Below are 19567 nucleotides of genomic sequence, written 5' to 3' on the forward strand. Positions count from 1 at the left end.
CTATTTCAGCTAACTCAGTTTCATCTGCTAAAACAAGATTCTCCCTATATTTCTTTCTCAGATTCAAAAATTAAAGTGGTTTCAACCTTCAGCCCTACATGGCCTTTGGCTGGGTTGTTTGCCTCTCCCCAGTGACATCTACCTGCCCCATCAGGTCCAGCAGAAGAGGCTTGTTGCAGGTTCAGTCCACTAGAGAGTGTAATCTGATGTGACCCAGGGCCTCTTCTGCCATGGTACCTGCCCTATGGAATATCATTCCCCCTGAGGTCAGGCTGGCCCGATCTTGATGGCCTTCCGGAAGGGCCTGAAGTCATGGCTTTTCTATCTGGCCTGGGGATCAGAGAGTGGTGTGGAGCCCATAAAGTGGTTGTCTGGTTCCTGAATTACTGTGCCCTCCTGGTGATTGTATTGTATGGTTTTTAATTGTTTTAATGTTTTGTTCAGTTTGTATGCTTGTTTTATTTTTTGTTTGTTTTTTGGCATTGTTTATGTTTTACTTGGAAGCTGCCCAGAGTCACAAATGTGAGATGGGGGGCTATATAAATTGAAATAAATTAATTAATTAACAAACCTGCTTCTGCTCCCTCCTGTCCACCTATTTGTAGGGTGCTACCTTTCTAATTGTGACAGGCATTCTGTTTCATCACAGGAAAGGTCTTCCCAGACAGCAAGCAATTAGCATTCTTTTGTTTTAAACCCCTGACTTCATCAGGAAATATCTTCAAAACACAGTGATTAATCTATCCATTCATTCAGAAATGAGCTTGATTTGATTTGAGGAATGTGAATTTGGTGTCACGTCCTGAACATCTTGATTTCCCTTCTTAAAAGCTAGTTTTGAGTCCTTTTGATTGCCATAATATGTTTGAATGTGTAATAATAGATGACTAAATCAGTGTTTGGATAGGCTGTGGAGCTCCTTTTCCCCTTTCAAAGTTGGTGAAGTAAAATAAAACTAGAATAAATTGGGTAAAACAAGAATTGTGCATCTTTACCTAAAATTCATAGACAGTTCTTTTTGGGGATTGCCTAGATACATCATTGTAATTCCTTTGGCATGAATGTGATTGTAGACCAGGTATAGTACAAGACGTGTTGACATAATTATATAAAATCGAATTCTTTGTCAGGATGGATGAGGATCTGACCAAGCAGATGTCTCATGCATTGCATCCATTCGTCAGAATGAAAATACTAAGTTCTGTGCTATAATAATTAAGACTTCCTTATCCCTTTTTCAGGGGACTGTCGGTGCTTATACAGGTCAAATATGAACTGTATCGTCACAGAAAAGCCAAAAGTAATGTCCCCAAGATATTCCAGAAGGTGGTCTGCAAACATCCAGACAAAGTGGCCTTGATTTATGAAGCTACTGATGACAAATGGACATTCCGGCGATTGGATGAATATTCCAACTCTGTGGCCAATTTCTTTTACCAGCAGGGCTTTCGTGCGGGTGATGTAATAGCTATCTTTATGGAGAGCCGACCAGAGTTTGTGGGCTTCTGGTTAGGGATGGCCAAAGTGGGTATTGAGGCAGCTCTCATCAACTTCAACTTGCGTCTTGACTCACTGACTTACTGTGTGAAAACCTCAGGGGCAAAAGCCATCATCTTTGGTGGGGAGCTATCAGCAGGTATGATATGTATAGATTTGGGTTTGACCTACTAACCACCACTACTTTCATCCTTGTGTTGAAACTTTAGTGTTGTGAGGAGAACAAAATTAATTTCTTCAGAGGAAATGCCTGTTTGCCAAACTGAACTACCTCTTTGTATTTGTCATAAGATTGAATTGGGGAATTAATCATGAAATATTCATTTCAAGCAATGCTGACATGCTCATGGATATAGCACAAGAAAGGGGAGAAATTCTCCATTACTCTGTGTGAATGATGCCCAAAATGAAGCAATTGGGAGCCAGGTCACCAAAACCACATTATTTTTATATATTTTCCACTTTCCACTTTAGCACAAAATAAAAATCACTAAGTACAGTTACTCCTCCCCCTTATATTAAAAAAAAATCATATAGACCTCCTAAACAACTTCCCCCCCAAAAGATAATACATATTTAATTATTTCCTTCCTACTACTATTCTATACATTTCTGTCTATAATAAAAATCAAATTGAAAAACACATAAATTGTCTGCCATTATACTTAATAGTTAACATCAATCAAACCCTTAAAGCAAACCAGATAAACATTATTTAACCCTTAACCCAAAATAAACCAGAGCATTTACATATCCCCACAACATGCACAGAGCTTTTCTCTTGGAAAAATCAAACAGTCCAACTGGACCCCTCAAAAATTCCAGCTGCTTCTCAAAAAATCTCCCATACATAATGACCCCTTCTTTTTCATGGCATTCCACCAGGAACTCAATTTCACTTGTTTGCAGATCTCTCCCTTAAATTTCTCCAACTCTACTATCCAATCTTCATCCAGCATCTCAATAGAAATCCCAATCTCACTCTTAGAAGAAACATTTCTATCACTGTTGAATTCCTCGATTTCATCCACCACATCCCCACCCTGATGGCACATTTTAGATATTTTCCACGATGTCCTAAATATCTTGCATAAAAGCTTGGTAGAAGTCAGAAGATATCTGTTTAAAATCTGGGTGGAAGTCAGAAAAAATCTGTTTAAAATCTTCCATGTCTCATGCAGTAGATTACTGGACCCTCTAGGAGCTTAACCAGCGAAAGTCAAAGATATGAAAAAGTTCTGAAATGTATTTACACAAGCGAAAGTGAGATAAGCGGACAGTTCCCAAGGGAAAGTAGAAAGAGAAAGCTGAAGGTTCAAATTAGCCGACGTGTAGGAAAATATCTTCAAATTTAATACAAAAATAACAGGAAAACAATTGTTACTCTCAATCCTCCTTTACATTTGGAAGGAAAACAAAGTCCAAAACTGAAAAAAGAATTTTTAAAAAGTAATCCCAAAAGTAACGATAAGCACCAAGAGAACCCGCTTCTCCTTGCTGTAGAAAGCCTCTCTTAGGGAATGCATACTTAAAATATATATAGATATATAAATTGGCGGTTTAGAAATGGGGTGGCTGGTCTTTGTGTCCCGTTAGAGCTACAGCGTAGCTTAGAAAATGTTGATGGCCCCACCTCCCAGCTAAAAGCTCTTACCAGTCAAACACAAAATGCTGTTGGCGATCTTCTGGCTACAAGCAGCCGTCAGGAGGACAAATGGGATGATTTCAGGCGTTCTCCTTTATCTGGAGAACGTTTCTGGGCTTCAGGAAAACCTGCCTGAGCCCGAAAAAAGTTGCTGTGTTGTCAGCTCCATTTGCTTAGCCAGTGGACACAGCTGTTGAGTCCACCATTCCCCACCGGAAGCCTGTTCCTTCAAGTCAGTCTTGACTCCTAGCAACTGCCTGGATAAGTCCCTTCAGGGTTTTTTTTTTTGGCATTATTTCAGAAGTGATTTGCCCTTGCCTCCTGTCCAGGGCTGAGAGAGAGAGTAACTGGCCCAAGCTGGCTTTGTACCTAAGGCAGGACTAGAACTCACAGCCCCCTGGTTTCTAGCCCGATGCCTTAACCAATACACTAAGCTGCCTCTCCCAGCACACATAAACACCCTATATTATTAATATATTTATTTGCTTGTAAGATTTTCAGTATGAGAAATCTGATGTCATTGTGATAAATGGGACCTGTACCTCTAATCCTTCAAGATAGGGAAAAGTTGCCAGATGCCCTTTGTTATATATTTGAGAAGTAGATAACTCTTACTACTTTTGTGATTAGTAGCAATTATTAACATTCCATTTAGGCATATGACTTTCCGAATCTATGGCCTGCTTCTATGAAGTAGGGTTGGCTGTCCTTTTCCAAAGGTTTCCTTTATGCTAGTTAAAAAACAGGTAAATATGTAGCCTGTAGTGTGGCACATCAATAAGATAAAGTCCTTTTATACAGCATTGTTTCAGGTTTTATTGTTGATACCATATTATGTTAAAGGTAAAGGTAAAGGTTTCCCTTGACGTAAAGTCCAGTCGTGTCCGACTCTAGGGGGCGGTGCTCATCTCTGTTTCAAAGCCTTGGAGCCGGCGTTGTCCATAGGACACTTCCGGGTCATGTGGCCAGCATGACTCACGGAACGCCGTTACCTTCCCGCCGAAGCGGTACCAATTAATCTACTCACATTTGCATGTTTTCGAACTGCTTGGTGTGCAGAAGCTGGGACGAGCAACGGGAGCTCACCCCGCCGCGCGGTTTCGAACCGCCGACCTTCCGATCGACAGCTCAGCGGTTTAACCCGCAGCGCCACCGCGTCCCTATTATGTTATATTATGTTAAGAAGTTTATATTTAAAAAGTGATGCTTAATATAAATAAGTTTACAATAGAAATAGTAGCTAAAACAGAACTATTAAATTTAATACTCTTATATAATATTAGCCATATAGAGAACTGCTACATTAATCTGCATGTGGAAAAATAGAAGTAGTTGTAATTTCTGTTTTTCAAAAACAGACAGTTTGCATCCATACTGGAAAAGAGTAGCAAGAATACTCCATTTTTAAAAAGACAAAATTCTTCAGGATATGGCAGTGTTTGGTATGTTGGCAAGGTATTGTAGGAGAGGATGTAATTTGCAAGCATAGTTAGCATAATTTGAATATTGTTATTAGTTCAGTTCAATTTTATTACAGTCACTGACCAGTACAAGATATAATTCTGTAAAGATATACACATTAGCCTTAAAATATGAACCATCTGATTTAAAATAATTGTTTTATTGAATATTGTTATTTTTTTTCATTTCTAGAAGTGGGTACTGGCTCTTTTAAAGTATTGATAATAAGGGCTGATTTTGTGTTGCAGCAATCTCTGAAGTGAATGGCATCCTGGGAAAAAATATGGCCAGGTTCTGTTCTGGAGATTTTAGACCTGAATCCAGCCCTCCAGATACTAAACACTTGGATCCTCTGCTGGCTCAGACATCGAAATCTCCTCCGACTCATGTTTCAACCAAGGGATTAGATGGTATGTTTCCTTGCAAACACATGCCTTTCTCTGGTGAAAAGAGAACGGGCCTAGAAGGATGTTGGCAGTTCCTTTCCCCACTCCTTGTGGTGAGGTGTGCTGCAGGGAGAGGTTTTTATGTGACCTTTCCTCTGGATTCATGTTACTGATTGTCCTGGCCTAGTTCCATAGAGAAGTGGAGGTAAAAAATTTGCACCCTTAGGGCTGTGTACTTGGTTCAAACAGGCTCTGAAAACCTGGGCTGTGAGCTATTGCGGTGGGGATTTGCTAACCTCTTTGCTTTTGGGTCTGTGGTCTGCATTTGAAGCAGCTGTCTCCCTGAGATGGGTAGCTTGCCAAGTAGAAATAACAAAGAGAAGCTGAGCTCAAACTCATGCCTCACTGCTGTGCTGTCTTCCTAGATCGGCTGTTCTACATCTACACCTCTGGAACAACTGGAATGCCAAAAGCTGCCATTGTGGTGCACAGTAGGTGAGGAACATCAGTGTACCTGGCCTTGATTGTTACCTGTCAATATTTAATATTTTTATTTCTGGAGATTTATATTATGTGCACAAATGAAGGAGGCACTGGAGTGTGGGCACTTGTCCTATAGGAGGAAGACATGCTATCTCCTCTTTTGTTTCTTGCAAGAGAGAGAGGGATTCACTGCCCAACTTATGTTTGGTCTGTTCCCCCAAGGATGTGTAAAAAGATAATTGGAAGTACAGCAGGTCCCTGGTTTAAGAACAAGTTCCATTCCTAAGTCGAATTTGTATGTAAGTCAGAACAATTATTTAGCATCAGTTAGTCAAATGTTTGTCTTAGTATATAGTATATATTTTACCTTTCTATGCACATAAAACACTTAAGAAACCCTTCCAAATACACTAAAACATCTTAAACATGATAATACACAAAGTAGTATTGTGTATTTAACCCAAAACATTGTACTTAACTCAAAGTTTTAATATAATTGTCTTTATGGCAGTCCGTTCTTAATTAGGAGTCATCCGTAAACCGGGACATTCTTAAACCGGGGACTTGCTGTATTTGCAGCATCTCCTCCCTTCCTCTTTATATGAGATTGCACACTATGGCTAATCGTATAGAGATCTTCAGTAAACTCTCTCCCACTGCATTTTATCATACAAAGAACGTAGGAAGTTCAGCACCAAGCAAGGGCACTGCAGGGAAGGGGAGAGGCAAAAGATCAAGATGATGGACAGAACCCTGTGATTGAAGCCTTGCCCCTTTGTACATGCACTGACGTTGTACATATGTACAAAGGGGAAGAGCTTTGATTGCATGGCCATACCTGCCATCTTGCCCTTTTGCATGCAGACACAAACACACACACACACACACTTAAAGACACCCCTGGTACTACGATTTTGTTTCTGTCAAGAGTAAGGAAGGTGGCCTTGATGGAAACATGCAAGAACTGTTATCTAAGCAACAGCGTTTGAAGCAAGTTAATATTTGGAAGTGGCTCAGGCAGATGCTCCCTGATTCACTGGAATATAAGAAGAGGGAGGAGGTACAGCACAATCAGACTTGCAAGAGTCTGTTGTTATAGCCTATCTCAGTAAAGATGGTTTTAGCTTTCCTGTGAAATTCACTTCCTGCCCTGGCCTACCTAATGGGGCTGATAGTTCCCCTCTAAATAACCTCTTTGCAGCAGATACTGTTCATCAGGACTCTGACCTCAAAAGTAATCAGTGTAGCGGTTAGAGCATTAGATTACTTCTAGGGGACCCAGATTCAAATCCCCACTTAATTATGAACTCATTGGGAGAATTGCTGTTTCTTAGTCTAATCTACTTCACAGGTTTTTAAGAGGATAAAACAAATGACAAGGATCATAAATTCAGCAGGTCAGTGCATACTTCAAAAATGATTTTAAAGGAATATTTTAAACCTCACATAAGCATGAGCACATCACCTCTCTGCTATTCATTAATGCTGCAGCCCCTCCCCTTTTTTCTTCCCTGGGCTTCTGCACAGACTTAAAAAATTGGTGTGGCTGCATTGAGAGTCATAATAATGAACAGACTCCTTGAATCAACTGCAAAAGCCTAAAAAAGGAGGAAGACCTTTAATGGATAGTAGAGATGCCATGTTCATACAAGATCTAATTTTCCTAATCATTTTTGAAGCATGCATAGCCCTAATATGCAGCTATGAGCTCCTGAAGGAAAGCAAAATATAAATGTAATACTTCACTCATGGTGGGGGACACTGGAGGATGCAGGGAAGAGCCGTGGTTGCACTGTAGGCATTGGGAAAGAAGCTTAATAGAGACCTTGTTCTGTTCACAAGATCTGGCTGTGGTCTGTATTTCTTTACCCAGAGAGAAACAGATAAGCTCTAAAGGACTAATTGAACAATAGTAGCAAATAAGTAGATGAAGAATTAAAGTGACAAAGACCTAGAAGACTTAACTAAATAATAATTTGAGAATTTTACCTATTCAAAAAGGGTACTTAAAAAAAACTTTTTCCCTCTACCTCCCACAATCAGTTTGGACCAGGAGGCCTAAAATAATCTTCCCATGGTCTCCATGTAAAGTCATTGAGTGTACAGGTAGCCCTCAGTTAACGACCACTCATTCAGCAACCATTCAAAGTTACGATGGTGCTGAACGAGTGGTACTTATGCCCGGTCCTCAAAGTTGCGGCCATCCCAGCACCCCTGCAGTCACGTGCTCACAATTCAGGCATTTATTTAGTTATTAAATTTGTATACCTCCCATCTCACTATGAAAGAGACTCTGGGCAGCTTACAGATAAAAAGTCATAAAAATCATTGTAAAAATACAAAAAATACAGAAGATAGAAGATAAAAGAGGAAAACTAAATGGCAGAGAGAGCATTTTCAAACCACCAATCACCCCAGGGCTGCCCATGACTCTTGGATCCCCAGGCTAGTTGGCAGAGCCAGGTCTTGATGCTCTTCTGGAAGACCAGAAGAGTGGGGGCCATCCTCACCTCAGGGGGCAAGATGCTCCACAGGGTGGGGGCAATGTCAGAAAAGGCTCTCCTTGACCCCACCAATCAAAATTCTGTAGCTGACGGGGTCCGTAATATGCCCTTCCTGCTGGACCGGGTGGGATGGGTTGATGTGATTGGGACAAGATGGTTCCTCAGGCAATCTGGGTCCATGCAATCTAGGTGCCAATGGACCATTCTGTGTACAGTTGTATTGCATGCCAGCACTTGTATCATTGGTTTTCTCCAAACTGAAACTGTCCTTTGATCCTAGAAATATTTTCACAAATCTTTGTGTTATCGTAGCAATTAGGTGGAACTCTATGGCTTACATTGATACCTGTTTTTCCTTTCACTGCAGATATTACCGAATTGCTGCTTTTGGTTATTATGCCTACAGAATGACCCCTCATGACATAATCTATAACTGTCTACCACTGTACCACTCAGCAGGTAGGCTGGCATTGTGGCCGCATGTTTTAGGATGGAGGTTGGCTCAGGCATTACCAGGGGCACTCTGCTATTGTTCCCCAGGATTCCTGGCAAGCCTACCCTGCTGACTGTCTTTCTCTTTCTGTCTCTTAGGGAATATCATGGGTGTTGGCCAGTGTGTGATTCATGGTCTGACGGTAGTGATTAGGAAGAAATTTTCTGCCAGTCGCTTCTGGGATGACTGTGTGAAATACAAGTGTACAGTAAGGAGAGTCCTGAACTCTGCTTGTAGGCCCCACAATTAGTAGTAGGGGGGAGCCAGTGCAACTTGGGGAAGGCTACTTGGCAAGACAGCTATGCATTAAAAAGAAAAATAAAGAGGCAGTGGTAATGGGATGAGGGCAAATCGAGAAATTACCTTGCTTACAATATACTGGTGTAGACTTTCACCGCTGGCATCAATAAAGCAGCGATGAGCTTTCAGGCTGAAGGGCTGTGGTTTAGTTTTCTTTAGCCCTGACCAGCCAGAGGTGCTGGTGAAATGTCAGGGCAAAAGAAAACTAGACCATGGCCATTCAGCTTGAAAGCTCATCGCTGCTTCATATTTAGCTTTCGATTCAACAAAACACTTTAGTAGGGATACCCCAAAAAGCAACATTTTCCCAGCTTCTTGCCAACTGGTGTCTCAACCAGATTTAGAAAGACTAGAAGCAATAGCAGTCACGGAAGGCAATCACTATTGAACCATTAAATCACATGGATTGTTGCTGTCAGTTTTCTTGCACAGATATCTGCATAAATTGGAATTGAGGCATAACCAGGAATCATTTAAATGCTGTTAAATCTATATATTAAAAGCAGCTGCTGCAAAAGCAAGTTAATGGCCAGTCCAGGATGTCTCAATGGCAGAGTTAGATCAGATCAACCGGCATCTCAGACTGCCACTGACCTCACAGAGCTCAGATCGCCTCTTCACTTTCTGGAGTGGAGATGAACTGAGTTTTACCTACCTTTCCTGGCTCGATGCCATTAAGCTTTTTTGTTGTTTTGGTAGTGCACTTCAATCTGCAGACTTGCTGGGAGCTTACAATCTTCTTTGCAAAGGAAGATTCCAATATGGAATCCCTTGATTTTCTGAACCCTCCTTGTGCAAGTGTGGCCATTTTAGATAACACGGGCTTAAGAAGTGACTAGACAACCTGTGACCCACTAGGTCATCATTTCAGAGATATTTCCCTACCAGATTCCTCAGTGCCTTCAACAGTGGCAGAGCTTCTAATGTACTGTCTTCAGTGGAAATGTTCTTAAAAATTCAGGGAGATATTTAGAGATGTATCTGCCTTGCAAATAGCCCATGTCATTCATATTGAACTGTATAGCACAGTCAAGCATCAGGAGTTGACCACAGGAAATGTTTTATGACATTTTGTATTAAAAATGTTTTATGATAATTTTTATGTCATAAAATGTTTTATAAAATTTGCCAAATTTCAATTCCACGGGAACCATGGGTTCCAGATTTTGGATGCATTCTGTAAGTTAGCCTGTTTGAGGTACCTTGGTTCAAAAATTGTTGGCCTGTGACACACAGTTTTGCCCAGTTAAAGATTGCAGACAAACAGACAGGAGAGTTTTAGTAGTACAGAGATAAAGTCAATCTGCTCCCTCTCAGTATCTTGCATGCCACTCTTCAGGGCGCCAGACGGACTTCTCCTTTCCTGCGCTTTGAGGCTTGAAACAAGAACTAATGGTAACTCTAGTACTTTAGCACTGGGCCTTTACTCTCTCTGTGAATTGCCAAAATTAAGGCTACAATACCATGCATGCTTTTTTGCCAATAGTCCAGTAAATAAAGGAGGCTTATATTAAAGAGTTCATGAGCAGTTTCCTTTGTCTGATGTGGTGTTAAAGATTGCCTTTAAGTAAGAGGCCGGAAGCATTTCTTGCCATTTGGGAGAGTTGGGAGTCTGCCATCTGCTGGGGTCCCACACTGTATTGCCAGTTGTAGGAAGACAGGGCTAGTAATACTTTTTATAGTTCAGCTAACTTGTGTATGTTTATTTATTTATTTAAAAGAGTTGTATAGCTGCCCATCTTATGCAGCATAACCCTGGGCAGCCCACAGACTGTAATAAAACAGTAAAAACAGTAAAAAGCATTTTTTAAAAAGTCTTCCCAGCACCCCAATCAGCTTGTGATTATATTGTTGTGGGTTTCAGATGGAGAACGCAAACCTTGATGTATTCAAGTGAATGTTTAGCAGTATAGTACTAATTTTTTTATGATTCCATGATTAACCATGTTATTTTTCATTAGTTATCTATGTACTGTATGAACAGAACTTTAATTTGGAAAAAGAAAATATTTGTTTAAATGATGCACTGACGTATCAACAAATTCTGTCTCAGAAAAAGGTTTCTCTCCTGTTTCTAAGACAGTGGTTTCAGTCTATGGGTTGCAAATACTTCATTAACACTTTTCTAAACAGATTGCTGTTTCTGATTAATCACATTTTATATTTTTCTAAATACTCTAATTATATACTTCAGCTCTATTAAGCAGAATAAGGCTGTCAGATTGCATTTTGCAAACTCAATTACTTTTTCATTTTAAGCCAGGAAAATGTTGCCTTAAGCAAATTGGATCAAGATGCAATGTACCTTGAATATGTTGCATTATTATCCAATTTCCTCAGGGCTTTGCCAGGTTACTCTTTCAAATTGTATTTTTCTTGCTTTCCAAAGATCATCCAATACATTGGGGAGATTTGTAGGTATCTGCTGAACCAACCAGTGCGGGAGGCAGAAATGCAGCACCAGGTGCGGCTGGCTATTGGAAATGGCTTGAGGCCCACCATTTGGGAAGACTTCACGCAGCGGTTCCAGATTAAACAGATTGGGGAGTTCTACGGGGCTACCGAGTGTAACTGTAGCATTGCTAATCTAGATGGAAAGGTAAATGGAGAGTCTGTCTTTCTATAATTTGGATAATTCATTTTTTGACCAAACTCTTATCTTCATGTAAGATTCAGAGAATCTGTAGCATATGGGCTTCCTCAGGTTGACTTTTGCAGCCTGGGAATGTACCATTTTTTGCATAGCTACCTATCTGCAACTAGAGAGCCTGCCCTTTTAGAGTTCTTGGCTGGATGTCAGGCACTACAGCGCTGTGACTATATGAAGGGACAACTGGATTTATTAAGTCACTGAAGAAGTGATTGGATTAGTAGGAAAATCCCTTCACAGAGAAGGTCACTATTGCTGTAGATATGACAACAATTTGTCGACTCTTGACAGGTTTACCTATTACTACCCTGTACTGCTTGTTGCCAGTTCAGGGCTAATAGCATTCTCTCTCTCTCTCTCTCTCTCTCTCTTTTTAATGCTGATTGAAGTACTGCAGGCTTTTATCAGTGTTTATGTTTAATTTGCAGACTGCAAAAACTGGGGCTGCAGTCACATATTGCAATATATTCCATCCCTTAAGAGCAGTGTTTCTCAACCTTGGCAACTTTCAGATGTGTGGACTTCAAGTTCCATAATTCCCTGGGGAATTCTGGGAATTGAACTCCACACATTTGAAAGTTGCCAAGGCTGAGAAACACTGCCGAAGAGGAATGTTCCTGATTAGGAGCCCAGGAACCATGGAGACCATTTTTTTTCTCATGCCAGGCCTCAAGGCTTTCCTCTGCTGTACTATGTAGCACTAGATAGTTTAGCCTGTGTGTGTTATTGGTACATAGAAAATGGAAAACAAAGTATCCTTTTTTCCCTTTCCCAAACATCCCTGTATAACACAAGGAGGACAAGATTTGCTGTTTTGAATTTTGTGTTGTTCTGCTGTCCTCAAATTTGCATCCCCTTCCTGGATTCTAAATACAAATTGCCAGGAGCCTGAGCAGGCTAACTTCTTTTCCTTGTTCTTCACTTTCCTTTTAGTTTGCTTGTTTCCCTCAAGTGACACCTCACCATTCTGTAGAGCTTGGAAATTCACAGGGTATTTTCCTAGCAGTTAATAACCTATGTAGATAAATTTATGCAACACTTTGAGGGCCTCCTTTCCTTTTAAGTTTTGTTTTGACTCTTGGCAGGTAGGGGCTTGTGGCTTCAATAGCCGGATTTTGCCAAATGTGTATCCTATCCGCTTGGTGAAAGTTAATGAGGATACCATGGAGCTGATACGTGGCACAAATGGGCTCTGTATCTCCTGCCAACCAGGTAAATAAGTCTGAGAATGCTTTATGCCTTAATTGTAATTTGGAGAACAGAGTTTCCTATATAATGCCAATTCTCTTCATTGTGCTGCAGGAGTATATCTGACCTGGATATATTGTTAGTTTTTGGGTCTGTTGCCCAAATTAATCAAGGGCAGGAGAACTTCCAGGATTGGAAAGGCTACTCATTGATCTACTTCTTAGGCTAGAATGCAAATACAAGTAGTCCTTGGTTATCAACGGTAATTGACATTGGAATTTCAGGCACTAAGCAATGTGGTCGTAAAGCGTGACATCATGTGACCATGCTGCTTAATGAGGCAGCTCCTGCATTTCTGTTTGCACTTGTTAAGCAAATCCCGTACCCTTGTTAAGTGCGCTGTCACATGGTCACCATTTGCGACCTCCTGCCAGCTTCCCCACTGACTTTGCTTGTCGGAAGCTAGCAGTGAAGGTCACAAATGGCGATCAGGTGATTGTGGGACGTTGCGACATTGTAATTGCAAGCCAGTCGCCAAGCACCCAGATCATGACTGCGGGGACTCTGCAACTGTCACAACTATGAGCACCAGTCATAAGTGCCACTTATTCAGCACTATCGTAACATTGAATGGTTCCTGAACAAGTGTTTGTTAAGCGAGGACTATCTGTAGAATGGCATCTACAGCATCTCCCCTCCCTTTTTAAGAGGGGAGATGCTGAAGCATTATTCTAAAGTACAAGCCTTGCCCATTCACCATGAACATGGTTTAAGCATGTTTTAAAACTACCCCCACAACCTAACAATAGGAAGATGGCATATAAGTAGGTGAACAAATACATAAATGAAATAGAGCAGGTGACATGGAACCTTGTGAAAGAACAAAGTTGATCACTGATATTTGAAAGAAAAGAAAAACCAAAAAGGAAATCTTTAAGAGTGGCCTAAAAAAGAAAGGCTAAATGGATAGAATACTGTATCATGTGGAAAAGTGATGCACAGCAACTGAATTAAGAAAAATACTAAACGAAAGGTTATGACACATTGCCAGCTATTCAGCTGTAGCAGACAACTAGCTAATGACATATTATATAAATTGCCATTTGTACCTTGGTTTTCAGGTTACAGATATTCAAGAATTTTGTAGCAGATGATCCTGATCTGAATCTCCATGACTGATTGAGGTTCAGAATATAATTTTCTTTTTAGGTTTTGTTTTGGTTTTTTGCCAGCTCAAAAGGCAACCATTATAAAAGAATGTATTTTTAGGTAAGACACATTTTGAAATATATATTTAAGAGAGAATGGGTTTGAAAATACAAATACATAATCCTTTCTGATTTTCCTATTTTACAATGGAATCAAATAACATTTTATATGGAGAATGCACTTTTAAAAATTCAGCATTGATTTAAAACCTGCAATTTTTAGCGAGAGTATTGCTCTGGAAAACTCTTAAAAGATGTGTTAGGATAGTAAGAGACAAAATTTAAATGGAATGAATATTCGATAGGAATCTTGACCAGGTCACTTACAGAACTGCTGGATGAAAGGTAGTAAATAGTAATATTTGTGTCTCAATCTTTTGTTGAAATGTCATGCCGAGATGATAGTACACATACCAAATCCATCCAGGATCCACAACTGCTGTAACACAGAAGATGTTAATTGTTTTTCCTTGTGGAATTTTTCTGCCTTCATTTAGGAGAACCTGGACTTCTTGTGGGCAGGATAAATCAGGAAGACCCCTTGCGGAGATTTGATGGCTACGTCAATGAGAATGCAACTAACAAGAAAATAGCGTATAATGTCTTCCAGAAAGGAGATCAGGCTTATCTCTCAGGTATTCTTCATGCAGTTGTCTTGGTCCATTTGTGTCCTAGAAGGATAATTTTGTGATTTTGACTGTAGTAAATGGATAATCCTGCTCTAGGTTCCTTAGAAACTAAAGACAGGTTCAAATATTTGAAATTCTTCCTTGAGCATAGCCGTGTGGTAGAATTTAGCAAGAAGTAGTGTCTGAACCTGGATTTCTTGAATAAAAAGCCCTTAGGAAGCAGTACTTTGTAAGCACAGATATCCTCCCAACATTGTTTCTTTACTTAATTTTACTTAAAACTTGATTTTTTTTATCAACCAGAGTTGACAATGGCTTAAAAGCACAATGCAGTGCAAATAAAACACACATTTATTGCCTAAGCTTAATTATCAACATTATTGCTTTTGCTCTGTTTTGGGCTGAATAGAATTAGTTTCCAGTGTGGATAGTTGTTGTCCTTCTACAAGGAGTCTCTGGGTTTAGGTCTGTCCATGATTCTTGAGAGTTTATGCATGGGATGGATGATCTTTCTCTCCTTATGTTTTGCATGTTTGTTCTTGATCCATCTGTTCTATTGGTACTTGGGAAACAATATGCTTATAGTCCTCATTTGCTGAACTCCCAACCAGAAGATACAGTTTGGTGGAGGTGAAGGCTTTTTGATAACGTCCTGAAATCCTGTTCTGCAGGAGATGTCCTTGTGATGGATGAGCTTGGCTATATGTACTTCAAAGACCGCAGTGGGGATACATTCCGTTGGCGTGGGGAGAACGTCTCCACCACAGAGGTTGAGGGAATCCTCAGCCATATTCTCAGCAAGACAGACGTGGCAGTTTATGGGGTGGAAGTACCAGGTAATTTAGAATTTAAAAGCACGGGAGTGCAACCTGAATCAGCAAGCAGGTCTGTCAAGTTCAAAATCAGTTGATGCTGTTGGGATTGGAGGTATAACATGGTGACACAATAGAAGGGCAACTCAAAAGATACACCTAAAAGCCATTAATTTACATGGATGTTAAGGCTGAGTAATGGGACGTGGTGGCACTGAGGGTTAAACCGCTGAGCTGCCGATCGGAAGGTCGGCGGTTCAAAACCGCGCGGCGGGGTGAGCTCCCGTTGCTAGTCCCAGCTCCTGCTCACCTAGCAGTTCGAAAGCATGCAAATGTGAGTAGATCAATAGGTACCGCTTCGGCGGGAAGGTAACGGCGTTCCGTGTCGTCATGCTGGCCACGTGACCCGGAAAACGTCTACGGACGCCGGCTCTAAGGCTTAGAAACGGAGATGAGCACCGCCCCCTAGAGTCGGACACGACTGGACTTTACGTCAAGGGAAACCTAAGGCTGAGTAAAATCTTCTCTTGAGCAGTAGAGTAGTTGCAGTAGAATAGTAGAGAGACAAGATTTTTATACACATATGAACATGGTACAAACTGTCATGATGACAGATGTATTACAGGAAGTCCAGTTATTCTTCAGTGGTGTTCATTCTGAAACTGGAGCAGAAGCAGCTGTCTGAGCAGATGTAAAACAGGCAAAAATGACCATTAGCAGAATGAGAAATTGAACCTCTTCTTTTTAATAGCAAGGTGCTTTATTTTGCTGTGTCACCAGCACCTGTTGCTCCTTTGGGAGCCTTCTCTGTCTTAGCTCACCTGTTTGAACGAATAGCTTTTGGTCTTAGAGCAAAAAGCAGCACAGGGGTTTTGTTTTGTTATAGCTGCTTCAGTCTTCCACATGGAGAATGTATGACAGGGGACAGCTAAGGTGAGTTATTTGATGTAGTTGGGTGTGGTTGCTTACTTACAAGCAGGCTATTAATTTTGCTTTCAGTTAGAAAATGAGTTCCAAATGTTAATCAGCTGTTGCCTGATCCTCTACATTTTATATACCTATAGTTTATAATAGATTTATCCCACTTTCTAGCCACTAAGTCTCACTTATGTTAATTAAATGTTAGTGCACAGTGCTAATGGGGTGCAAGTACCATGCACAAATGGAAGGAAAACCCAGATCTTTACCAGTTAAGAACCTAGGTTAGAAAACACAAAAGGGAAGGGAGGTAGGAAAAGGAGGGTGAAGAAACAAGTTGCAATAAGTATTTGTAGCTTGTTGAGGCCATCTGGTATGTGGTTGCTGCAATGGCTGGATGCTGTTAGCCAAAGGAGTCTTCCTGTTGCAATCACATGTCCACTGACAACTGGAGGAGAGTTACTGAGACAAGGAAAACAAGGTTCCTCCAGTGCTTATTCTCTGCATCTAGGCTCTTTTGCCCCTCTTTTGCTGTGGAGATGGGGAGCACATCAGGACTGGATCTCCAGCTGTGGATTAGCTAGCTGCCAATGGCTTCTTTGTTAAAATGTACATATTAGAATGGACTTTCTTTATAATTTTGCTTTATGCTGGCCTATGACCGTAATAAAGATTTGATTTGATATAATTTTGCTTGCTTCCTTTTTAAATTTCAGGAGTGGAAGGCAAGGCTGGAATGGCAGCTATTGCTGACCCAAAGGCAAAACTGAATCCTAACTCTCTGTTTTTGGAGATGCAGAAAGTACTACCTCCATATGCACGGCCTATCTTCCTCCGATTTCTTCCACAGGTCGACACCACAGGTAACACAAACAGATAAAAGGTGCCTAAGTTTAGAAGTAAAGGAGCAGGTTTGGATATAAAACACACACTAAAAGGATAATATGGAATATTATTACCACTGTTATTAGCTTTTAGCATGTGTTTTATGTCTGATCTTCTACTTCTACTTCTAAACAGTTTGTTAATTCGTTTGCTCTATACTCATCTTTGAAATAAACTTTGAAGGAAGTTGAAAACATGGGTTCAAAGCTAGACGATTTCCTGCTTTGCTAGCTAGTCCGGTGACATCAGAGATGGAGCATTTTCCTTGATTGGACAAAGCAATAGGCCCCAGAATGAGGCTGCCTTTTAATTACCTTCTACAGTCTTTGAAACTGAAGGTGGTGCTCTAGAGTGGTGGAGGAAAAAAGGAGGGTCAGCCTAACAACATTCAGGCAGGAGGTCCAGATGATCCCTCTGCAATTGTCTGATCTGCAGTGAATACTGAACATGCACTGACATTCAAGAATAGATGTAGCTATTCTCTCCCTATGTGAATGTCATTTTCCTGTATTCCCCTTTTCCTAGTAAACTCAGAGATTTAGCTTGTTTTTTCAAGGAATTGTAAAATCTTCTCCACATGGCAGATCATGCAACTACAGAGTTACCTCTTGTGATTGTGAACTGGCACAAGGTTTGTTGTTCTGGGCTTTCGCCAAGAAGATCCAAAGCACTTTCCTTTCTGTTGTGAGAGAGCTGGGATGAAGGGAGGAAAGCAAAGAACTCCTCAGCTAGGCAGACTCTGACGGCAGCATATCATAGTTCTCTTTTATTGGGGATCCCTTGGAAGAGGAGGTCCATCAGTGAGATTTAAGTTATCCTCCCAGTTTCTCACAAATACTTTGTGCAGCCTAAACAAGTATGACAGGAGGTGTTCCCTTCCTTTCTTTGCTAAGGTAACTTTCTATAAGCAGACAGGTTTTTTTTTTAAGATAAGCATTAAAGAAGTGAAATATTTGTATGTATGAGATCAAGTTTCCCAACCAAGTATACACCAGCTTCTTTGCAAGTCTGGTTATGTGCCTGTTCCATAATCCAAACCAGTGTTTTTCAGTTGCAGTGATTGTGATTAGAATTTACAGTGATGAGTTTTGATAACATATTGCCCTGTTTTTCAAAGTAAAACACCTCCAATCTGATCATTCTTTGAACTCCTAAGTGCTATTCCTTGCCTTGCCTTTTGCTTGCAATTGCCTGCGATCTATTTCCATTTTCTTGCTTTTTCCAATAGGCACTTTCAAAATTCAGAAGACCCGTTTACAAAGAGAAGGCTACAACCCACACCAGACGTCAGATCAGTTATACTTTTTGGATATAAAACTTGGCAAGTACCTACCAGTAGATGAGTGTGTTTTTGAGAGGATCCAAGCTGGAAAAATGTCTCTTTGATTTCATCGATGAGACCACTCAAAGAGCCTGATGTTGAAAGGTCTTGTTTTGGTAGAGAAATAGACTTGAATAAATAAGCAAAGCAAGGTTTTAATATGCACAGAGAAAAACCCCTCTATGGTGTGAGAACAAGATGGTTCCCCCCCCTTTTTAAAAAAAAAGCACATTAACCATTTCCAGAGCAAAGAGAATAGCTCTTTTTATATTGTTCGATTTTTAGAAAGGCCCTTTCTTCCTTATAACCATTGTGTTAGGGAATTCCATATGAAAACTGGAAGGGTTTCTGATCTGCATTATTACATTTTCAAAGCCCTCAGTATATCAGGGGTAACTAAACCTGTTAACAGCAGTGCTGATCAAATTACTTTCTTCTGTATTACTTGGTTATGTTTCAGTGTGTTAAAGCAGAGAATAATTGTTTGGGATAAAGCCTTCAATTGCTTTAGACTTTACAGGTTCCTAACTCACAAATTTAGAGTTCCTTCCATTGTCCCTTTGTAGCTTTATTTGTAGCTTTAAGGAACTGTCTGTCAAAATGCAACAAAGTTTATCTGTAGAAACTTGGCCTTGAATGGAAAAACAGAAACAGGACTAATAAGATGAAATAACAGTGTTATTATTTAAAAAGGTGTGTGTATGTATGTACACACACACACACCCTTTTATTATTATATATATATATATATATATATATATATATATATATATATATATATAAATAAAAATAAATAATGTAAATAAGTTGGTTAGGAAACTCTTCTTGAAATGTTCTTTTAACTCTCTTTTTAAAGAAGGCTATTGTGGTACTTCAAATTCCACTTACTTATAGGATCCCAATTGGCTGTTACATACTACACCCATCTGGAAAAATAATTGATCTTTATTCTGTTAATCTACTTTAAAACATCATGACACACATGGCAGTTTTTAGGCCACAGATGGGATCTTGTAAACAATTTTTTGGCTGATCCAGAATCTTGAAAAATGGTTCTGTTAAACCCTGAAACAAGTGGATCTGTGATGCTGTTCAGTCTTTGGTCTTGCTTATTTCTTGTGATCAACATAGGAAGCATGTCAGCTCATCAAAGACGCCTTGCAACACATTTCTCATAGTGATCTTCC

General features: G+C 40.2%; 1 protein-coding gene across 1 annotated transcript in view; it reads left to right on the forward strand.

Annotated features, from left to right (window-relative positions):
- SLC27A1 (solute carrier family 27 member 1) overlaps nucleotides 1-19097 on the forward strand; it is a 30925-nt gene extending 11828 nt beyond the window's left edge. The window contains exons 3-13 of the mRNA XM_063294005.1: nucleotides 1242-1636; nucleotides 4852-5013; nucleotides 5415-5484; nucleotides 8344-8435; nucleotides 8568-8677; nucleotides 11159-11368; nucleotides 12505-12631; nucleotides 14313-14450; nucleotides 15116-15280; nucleotides 16891-17037; nucleotides 18288-19097. Of these exons, the coding sequence (XP_063150075.1) occupies nucleotides 1242-1636; nucleotides 4852-5013; nucleotides 5415-5484; nucleotides 8344-8435; nucleotides 8568-8677; nucleotides 11159-11368; nucleotides 12505-12631; nucleotides 14313-14450; nucleotides 15116-15280; nucleotides 16891-17037; nucleotides 18288-18445 (1774 nt within the window). The 3' untranslated portion in view covers nucleotides 18446-19097. The remainder of the gene's footprint in view (nucleotides 1-1241; nucleotides 1637-4851; nucleotides 5014-5414; nucleotides 5485-8343; nucleotides 8436-8567; nucleotides 8678-11158; nucleotides 11369-12504; nucleotides 12632-14312; nucleotides 14451-15115; nucleotides 15281-16890; nucleotides 17038-18287) is intronic.
- Nucleotides 19098-19567: the final 470 nt, after the last annotated feature.

Source organism: Candoia aspera, chromosome 2 (genome assembly GCF_035149785.1).
Source record: "Candoia aspera isolate rCanAsp1 chromosome 2, rCanAsp1.hap2, whole genome shotgun sequence".
In the NCBI taxonomy this organism is placed as follows: domain Eukaryota; kingdom Metazoa; phylum Chordata; class Lepidosauria; order Squamata; family Boidae; genus Candoia; species Candoia aspera.